At 46.7% G+C, this 9,383-nt stretch overlaps 1 protein-coding gene across 1 annotated transcript; it reads right to left on the reverse strand.

Moving 5' to 3' along the window:
• Positions 1–1,500: 1,500 nt before the first annotated feature.
• Positions 1,501–3,056, reverse strand: HIPK4 (homeodomain interacting protein kinase 4). The gene has a single exon (XM_030289454.3). It carries the CDS (start codon positions 3,025–3,027, stop codon positions 1,552–1,554), a length of 1,476 nt encoding a protein of 491 aa, XP_030145314.3. The 5' UTR covers positions 3,028–3,056; the 3' UTR covers positions 1,501–1,551.
• Between the last annotated feature and the right edge of the window lie 6,327 nt (positions 3,057–9,383).

The raw sequence follows: 9,383 nt of genomic DNA on the forward strand, positions 1-9,383 counted from the left end.
TGATGTCATTGCCCACTGGAGGCAGGCCTTTGCCGTTCTGGGCATACCTTCTGCTGTGAAAACCGACAATGGTCCTGCTTATGCATCGCAGCAGGTGCGGCAGTTCCTGCAGTTGTGGGGTGTGTCACACAAGTTTGGTATCCCCCATTCTCCAACCGGCCAAGCTATTGTAGAACGCGCTCATGGTACTCTGAAGCGGGTTCTTCAAAAACAAAAACGGGGAATGCAGGGTGAGACCCCGCACAGTCGGTTGGAGAAAGCATTGTACACCATCAATCATCTTACAGTGCAGCAGAATTCAAATAACCCTGTCATTTTAAATCATCATCTCTCATTGCAAGCTGCAGACGAGGCACATCAGCCTCGAGCAAAAGTTCGAGTGCGGAATTTAGTCACTAAACAATGGGAAGGTCCCTATGACCTTATCGCTTCGGGGCGCGGGTATGCTTGTGTATCCACAGATACTGGGGTACACTGGGTACCTTCAAGGTGTGTTCGTCCTGATCTGCAACCGCAGAGACAGAATCCGACAAACGGGCAACATAGAAGCCGTGACCAAACTGAAAGTCATCAAATGGATGGATCATCGAGTGATGACTCAGTTGAAGATGACGGTGGGTGATCACTCTGATGATTCCTCCACGAACAGACACTGAACCTTATTCATTTTTCCTTTTCTTTTAAACTAAAAAGGGTGAGATGTCGCCCTGATTCTTGAGTTTTCTTAAGCCTTCTGAATTTACATTCTATTGGGAAACTTTCCCACACAGTTTCTGTAAATAACGTATTGTTTTGCATTCCTCCATGGGGGTGGAGAGACTTGATGTACTAGTGCTTTGTCCAATGTCTTCGGAGAGGTGGCCCGTTCACTCTCCAATCCACTGTCACCTTTGGAGAAGTATAAAAGTTGGAGTCAGAAAATAAACGCTCTTTTTTTTGCCTTGCAAGGTAGCAAGTGGCTCGCGTTGTGCTTTCTCGTGTCCTATAGCGACAGGTGAGAACCTGGGACATCCCTCAAATCTTGCAGTACCAAACTCCCCTGGCAAATAATCAGTTGAAATGCTCAGTTTTTGGCAAAACTATTTATTGAGGGATCAATTTGAGAAACATAGTCGGTAGCATCTGGCACAGTATGTTCTGTTGCAGCCCTGACTGTGGTTTCCACCAGCAAGGCTCTGGGTTTTGGTGGTTGGGGTGCTTGAGGGTGAGGAAGAAGAAGGTCTCTTGCAGGCTTTGGACTGCTGGAGTGTATGCAAGGGTTGCTGTGGGGTCTCAGTGGTGGTAGGACTGCCACTGTCTCTGTGGTAGGAGGAGCATGCTGAGTACTGCAGGGGCATCCCAGTCCAGCCTCTGGAGCCCATTCTCCAAATCCCTGGAGGACTGGGGTTGCACCACATCACCAGAGCTCTCTGTGGTGGGAACTGGGGGGAAAGTATGGGGAGGGGGTGAGTGTTACCTCTTTTTTTGTGGGAACCTCAGGCACCTGGGGACATGTGGCAGCAGGAAACCCAAGTATGTAAGGGACCCCAAGCACCCTTTGTCCTAGAGTGCCTATGCCCAGGAGCCCCCTCCCTGTACCTTGGCACATGATGAGCTGTAGCAAGTTCCAGGCAGGTTCTGTTCCATGATGCCACTGACTGGGTTGTCATACCAGTGGCTGTACCATTTCATTTTGATGGGAGACTTCAGCACAGCCAAGTGACCCTCAGTGGGCTCCATCTGAGGACGCCAGTGATGCTGACAGTACAGGCTTCCACAGAGGGCAAGACTGGGGACTTGACAGACATCCTGCTGACGCTTGTCACCAGTGTCCCCAGCTGGCTCAGCCAGGCTGAGCCCATCCATCTGGGCAGTGACCTTCTGGATGCCTCCCTGGCTGGCAGAGATGAAGGCACCTTTCTCTGAACCTGGGAAGATCTTGGCTATGCTGGAATCCTTACAGGATGCACTCAGGTCTTCCTGACTGAGCTGGTAGTACTGGGTAGCCTCAAAGCTGGCCTTCATCTCCTGCATGGGGATGAAGAGATGATTAAGAGCAGCACTGGGTGTGATTCGCTCATGCGAGTCCCAAGTGAGCATCCTCTTGACCAGCTCCACCATGCTGTACAGATCACAGTGCTTGGCTAGCTCCTCCTGATCAGGATCAGACATCGGGCAGATATTCACCACTGCCAACTGATCCAATGAGGAAAATATATGCTCCCTCCTCTCCATTGGCTTTGCCATCACCTTCCCTGGTGGTTTGAACTGCCAGGTACCAGTGGAACATGGCACACGTTGGAAGAAGGACTGTGTCTTCTGGGCAGCGCAGAGCAGCTCACCCTGGGGTAGCCCCAAGGTGGAGGAGATGTAGCATACCTGGTCATATTCGTCATTGCCAGGGTAGAGTGGCCAACCCAAGTGAAGCTCGGCCATCACACAGCCCAAAGACCAGATGTCCACTTTTTCGCAGAAGGGCAACCCCAGCAAGATCTCTGGTGCCCGGTAGAAGCGTGTTTGGATGTAGGGCTCCTGGACATGGCAGACCTCAGGGAGGAGGATAGCCGAGCCAAAGTCAACAAGCTTGATGTGGAATGGATAGCGTGCATGGTCGACCAGCATGATGTTCTCCGGCTTAAGGTCAGCATGGATGATGGAGAGCTCCTTCAGCTTGACCAGTGCCACCAGCACCTGTGCTGTGATGGTACGGGTGTGTCGGACTGGCAGCGGTGAGAAGTTGTTCTGCTTTTGGAAGTCAAAGAGGTTTTTCTGCAGCAGCTCAAAGACCAGGTAGGTCCAGACCGTGTCACTGAAGGACTCGAGGAAATGGCTGATGTGGGAGTCCTTTGTGTCCCCCTCCCGCAAAGCCTGCAGCAGCTTTAGTTCATTCTTCACTATTTGGCCATCATGATCACAGTTCTTCAGGATCTTGATGGCCACCATCTCCCCAGTGCTCCTGCACTGCCCCTGGATCACCTGTCCAAAAGTCCCCTTCCCCACCATGGCCATTATGTCATAGCACTCGGCACCTACCACTAGTGTCACCATGGTGGGTTCGCTCTTCACCAGGGGCTCAGGATCCTCCAGTTCAGCACCTAGTGGGGACTGGAGACACCTAACTGTCCCAACCCAGCCTTGCAGCACTGTAGGTTCCAACATCACCATGATAACACATGATGTCACAACAGAAGCATCCTGGGTGGAGGAACCCCCTGAAACCAACACTGCCCCCCCCCAAATCCAGCCCTGCTGTTCCCAAATCCATCTACAAACCAAATAACATATCCGTGGTCCCCCCAGAATGGATCCCACCCCCCTGAAAACTCATTTTCAACCCCCTAGCCCCTTTCCCTGGTCCACCAAAACCCATCGAAGTCCTCCATGACCCATACACAGCCACCCAAAACCAATTTCTAGTCCTCTAAATGCAGTCCCTTGTTCCCCAAAACCCATCCCAGGCTCCCAAAACCTCTCCCTAGTCTCCCAAACCCATCTAAGCACCCCATGATACATCCTGAACCCCCAAATCTCCAGCCCAACATAACCCACCCCAGGCCCCCCAAACCAAGCCCGAGCCCCTTGAAATCCACTTCTGTCCCTAAAATACAGCCCAAATCCCACCGCCCCCCGCCTTTACTGCCAGCCCCAGAAAACCTGTCTTTGACTCCCCAAACCGCATGCCCAGACTACACAGACATTCTCATGACTTTTTTGGGGGTTAACATTTATTTCAGCCAAGTCAAGTGCAAGGAGCTATTAAACACCCCCTCCTGCTTGAAAGTATGCATAAAATCTTTGAACACCCTCCAAAAAAGATGGATTTGGGGGAGTGAGTTAAAGAGGATTTGGAGCAGTGATGCTCCACCACTCCATCACCATTTTAAGGGATCGCCAAAGATTCCCATGTTTAGTGAGGGTTCATTGCTCACCACAGAGCTGGGGGCTCAGTGCTACCTTATGCAGCTGAAATCTAAGGGTATCCTCACCCCTGAGTCACCCCAGATTAAAACATGGGGTGATTCCATCATCACTGGCTGGTGGTTGAAATGGGGGCCCCTGAGGAAGAGCTCAACATTGGGTAACAGCCTCTTTGTCCCCTTGTGCTGGGTGATGGAGGGCTCTGGTGGGGACCCCCCAGAGGAGAAACCAATGCTGGGCACCCAATACCAACACTAGACTTTGCGATCTCCAGCCCTGTTGACATGGGGCTGTAAGTTCTCCACCTGTTTGTTTTCTCCTTTCTCTTTCAGTTTTACCACTACTGCTGTCTTTACACTGCCCATCCTCATTCTCCCATCACCTTCCAACCCACTCCCAACCAAAACTATACCAAATTTTTGCAATTTGATTCTCGACCAGCATCCCAGAATAGTATCCTTCCTGATGGTCTCCTTCATTGTTCCATCCATCCCCAGTGGTGCAAATTCAATACTGGCACCTTCAACACCTGCATGCTGGTGGGTTTTGGTATCCTCTGCCTGACTGGATCCTCTAGTTGTTGCACTGAGACAGTGAAACCCACCAGTGGAGACAGTGAACCACTCGGTCAATGGCTGCCCTCACTGATCTCCCACTGTTCCCCTGGTTTTCAGTTTGAACTGGATTGTGTCAGGAGACTATGACTTCTTCCTTCCTGCTGTGACAATGATTGAACTCCGAGGTCTTTCCCCATGTCTCATTATTTTGGGGTCCTGTTACGATCCGGTTTAAACCCAGAAGTGCAAAGAATACTAAGTCTCTATGTATAAAATGGAAAGAATTTGAAGGTTTGAAATATACCCAAAAATGCGATTAAAACCAAATGGGGTTAGATGTTGGTGCCAAAAAATGGTTATATTTTATTTAATAGTAGAAGAGGGAAAGAAAAGAAAGAAAGAAAGAAAGAAAAAGAAGAGAAAGAAAGAAAGAAAGAAAGAAAGAAAGAAAGAAAGAAAGAAAGAAAGAAAGAAAGAAAGAAAGAAAAAGAAAGAAAGAAAGAAATTGCCAAATGTCAGAAATCTTAAAAATTATAAAATATTTGTGTGTATGATATTGAAGTGCCAGGGCTGTTACTAGATATAGCAGTGCTAAATTGAACATATATATGAGACCAAACCAATTAAACTCATTGGACGACGGTTTCTCAGAATCAAGAGTCTGTTATTTCAGTCTTAAACGACTTACTGCTACTGCACAGTATGAATACTATCATAGAATAATAGAGTGGTTTGGGTTGGAAGGGACCTTAAAGTTCACCAAAATTCACCCCCCATGTCATTGCTAAGGACACCTTCCACTAGACTGCGTTAAGCTCAAAGAGCCATTCAAGCTGGCCTTGAACACTTCCAGGAATGGGTCACCCACAACATCTTCTAATGTCTCACAAGCCTTATGGCAAGGAATTTCTTCTCAATATCCAAACCAAACATATACTCTTCAGGTTTTAAGGCCATCAACACTTGTCCTATCACCATGTGTCCTTGTGTAGTTCATCTCCCTTCTGCTGCTAGGCTGCCTTCAGATACTGGAGGGCTGCTCTAATATTTGCCCAGAGTCAGCTCTTCTTCAGGTTGAGAAGATGCCTGAAGGACTCAGGCTTCATTACACACCCCCTGTGCTACACTGGGGGCTCAGACCATTCTTCTTATTAGACTTGTTGTGTGATGCTCAGCCACTGTTTATTGTTCTTCATTGTGGTACAGGTCATAAATAGTTGATTGCTTTAATAAAGACACACTTGAAATGAGAAAAGCTAAAATTTAAAGCCAAATGAATTGGAGAAAGATTCCTAAACCTGTGGCCAGTTACCCCAGCCCATCTATTGATTGTAAATGACATTCCTTGCAGATGTTATGATCCATGAATCAAAGCCAAGGGATGTATACTACTTAAAACAGATGTTCTACCTGCTTCCTGGAATATGCCCTTATGGTTATAAAACAATAGCCTGAACATTAATAACAATGGATTACATCGTGAAGTAACAAAGTGCTTTGGTTGAAAGTAAAATGCATTTTAAGGAAGTGAGTTTGGGGGCTAGCACAGTAAGATCTCAGAAACAGAGGGCCAGCTTAGTTATCTGGTTCAGAGACAAGTGAAGCAATTCAGGCATGTCCTCCTGTGAAAATAGGTTACAGATCCTTCTGCACAACAGTTAACAAGCAGCATCAGAAATGTGTGCAAATAAAATACTAGCCACTACAAGTTTACCATCCGTGATTTCTAGGGCAACTCAGACTGATAGCAGTGGTTTAGTTGTTGTGCCTGTTAGAACAGACAGAAAAGAATGAGGAAAACTATTTTTTCCAACTAGTTTGTTTCAGTACAAAGACCATTTTCCTGCCCTCAGGAGACAGCAAGAACTGTCAACAACTGAACTGCTGTTCACTGTAAATGATATGAATCGCAAATCTTTCATTTCAAATCAAATTTAAAATGAAATTCATAACTATAACCAGATAGCGCTATTTAAAGATTAATGTACTGTAAATTCTAAAATATTCCCAGAGATAGCTATTGTGTCCAAAGTCTGTCTAAAAGTCTAAACGTCCTGGTAAAAAACATGTACACAACTGAAGTGCCTAAATTATAGTCTCTTTTCAGATTAATGATATTCTTCAAGCTCATCACTTCTTCCAATTGATTTCCTTAGAAAACAGGAATGTAACTTTTTTAGTTCTATTTAAAAAAAATGACAGTGACAAGAGTTATTTGTCCTCCCTATTTTCTGAAAAGGCTGAACATCAAGCCTTAAGGACTTTCTCTTGGATTTTATTTCTTAGAAAACAAAAATTTAAAGGAGTGGCAGAGAGAATGGGAGCCTCAAGCAAAAGAATTTAGGCTTCTAATTCTTAGATTGTCTTCTTACTTACCTATGACAATAAGTGGAAAGAGAATAGATTCGAGTTAGCAGCTGTTGGACATTTGCACATACTCTTCCACTGAAGAAGAGCTCAAGGATGCCCTTCTGCTCGACAAGGTACAGCTTCCTTCAAGGCACATCCACCTGCTGTGGCATGGAGCTCTCCATGGGCTATGTGTAGGTATGTGTTCCTCCACGGTTCTGCAGGGACTGCTGGGAGACAACCTGCTTCACTATGATGTTCTCCAGGGACTCCGGGGGATTCTCGGCTCTGTCAACTGGAGCACCTCCTCCTCCTTCTTGTCTCACCTTAGTATCACAGAGCTGCTTCTCATACTCTTTTTTTTCCTCACTTGTCACTGCCTAGTCATATGTTTTTCACTTCTTACAATATCTTTTCACAGAGACGGATGGGCTCAGTTGCTCATGCTCTAGCAATGTCTCTTGCTAGAAAATGACATGCTACACAAAACCATGCTTTTATAGAAAAGCATACTGGAAGTAGAAACCTGCTGCTAAAGAACCAGAAAATTGGCAATGCTTCATTGGAATATGTCCCCTCATTTTGCCTTCTTTCTCTTTAAGATCTGGAAAGAATACTGGGCATAAGACAGTGTTGTTTCAAGGAAATGGTTTTTTAGGATTATAGGGTGCGTGTTCAAATTTCTGTTGAGAAAAAGCACTTTGTCTTTTGTGATAAATATAATGACACAGTAGATGCTACAGAATCTCACTAGTGTCAAATTCTGAGCAACAATAGCAGATCAAAATCTGGTGAGAGCAAGCAATAGACCTTAAGTGGGCAGGACAGAACTACAGAGTCATAGAATCTGCTGAATTGGAAGGGGCCCATCAGGATCTTCGAGTCCAGCTCCTGGCCCTGCATGGGATCATCCTCAAGAATCACACCATATGCTTGAGAGCAATGTCCAAAAGCTTCTTGAACTCAGACAGGCATGATACTGTGACCACTCCCTGGAGAGGCTCTTCCAGTGCCCAGCCGTCCTCTGGTTCAAAAACTTTTTCCTGCTATCCCACCTAAACCTCCCCTGACTCAGCTGCATGCCATTTCCTCGAGTCCTGTCCTTGTAGACCTCATTTGAATACTTTCTAACACCTTCATGTCTTTTTTCATTGTGGCACCCAAAACTGCCCCAGCACTCAAGGTAAGACTGCCCCAGAGGAGAACAGAGCAGAACAGAGCAGAACAATTGCCTCCCTTGCCCAGCTGGCGATGCTGTGCCTGATGCAGCCCAGGACAGGATTGGCCCTCCTGGCTGCCAGGGCACTGCTGACTCCCATTCAGCTTGCCATTGGCCAGAAACCTGGGTCTCTTTCTGCACTGCTTCTCTCCAGCCACTTGCTCCCTAGTCTATACTCACCCCAGGATTGGCCTGTCCCAGGTGGTGAATCCATCACTTTTCCTTGTTCAGCTTCATCTGGTTGGTGATTGCCCATCTTTCCTCTTTGTCAGCTCTCTCTGCAGGGCCTCTACCCTCAAAAGGCAGTTCATTCACAGCTCCTCGCAGTTTAATGTATTTGGCAAACTTACTTAATATTCCTTCAAGTCCCGGGTGCAGGATGTTAGAAAGATGTTGAAGAGAACTGGCCCAAGGATGATACTATCTAGCTGCGGCCACACGGCAGATGTCACCAGGGTGGCCACCTTCCAAGAGCGTCTCCCTTGGCCAAGCTGGATAGCCCAAACAAGCAGCAGATACTCACGTAGGCAGATGGTGCCTAACAGGCTGACCAGACAAGACAGGAGAGGCTCTCTGTGTAGGCTTCCAAGCATTGTTCATTAACAGAAGGGCTGAAGGGACAGCGAGGAGCAGGGCTCAGAGCCCAGAACTCAGAGCCTCCAGCAGGAGAGGGTCCAAGGCATTGAACTGACCAGGGCTAGGCAAGGTGAAACAACTTGAGGGCCAATGGGAGGAGGGATCAGGGCATGCACAAAGGTGGGCTGAAGGAACAGTAACCACTGGGTAGAGAGAGGGGGAGTAACATATAACAAAGACCGATGGGAAAGTAGGAAACCGTGGACATTCTGGAACTGGGGAAGGGACTAGAAGTTATGTCCCAACAGTTATTAATATCAAAAACACAGAACCATGGGAAAAAAACCCTAGTTGTCACTCTAACCTAAACTGTTGTAGCCTCCCAAGGCATTCCTGTCCCTCCTTCCTCCATATGAGATACTACATCTAGCAACTGAAATGAGGCCTCCATACTTCTTGTTCCTTAGGGCAGAAATCACAACATAAGTCTTCTTACTGGTTTCTTTTATAGCCATGCAGATATCTTTGCTTATGTTCATGCTTTTTAATTCAAACAGCAGCTGACATGGCATTTACACACACATCAACAGCACACTTTCCCTGCTGTTACTAACCTTAACAATTTTGTAGCCTGTGAATCAGTGACCTTTGCAACTAAATTCAGACCTTCAACATTTCTCATCAAAAGAGGAAAATGTCCGCAGAAGAAGAGAAAACCCTGCTGCATACTCTGTAAGACTACAGAATAGATGATCATGAGTTAGCATCACAATCATTGAAGAACA

Source organism: Taeniopygia guttata, chromosome 21 (genome assembly GCF_048771995.1).
Source record: "Taeniopygia guttata chromosome 21, bTaeGut7.mat, whole genome shotgun sequence".
Taxonomy (NCBI): Eukaryota; Metazoa; Chordata; class Aves; order Passeriformes; family Estrildidae; genus Taeniopygia; species Taeniopygia guttata.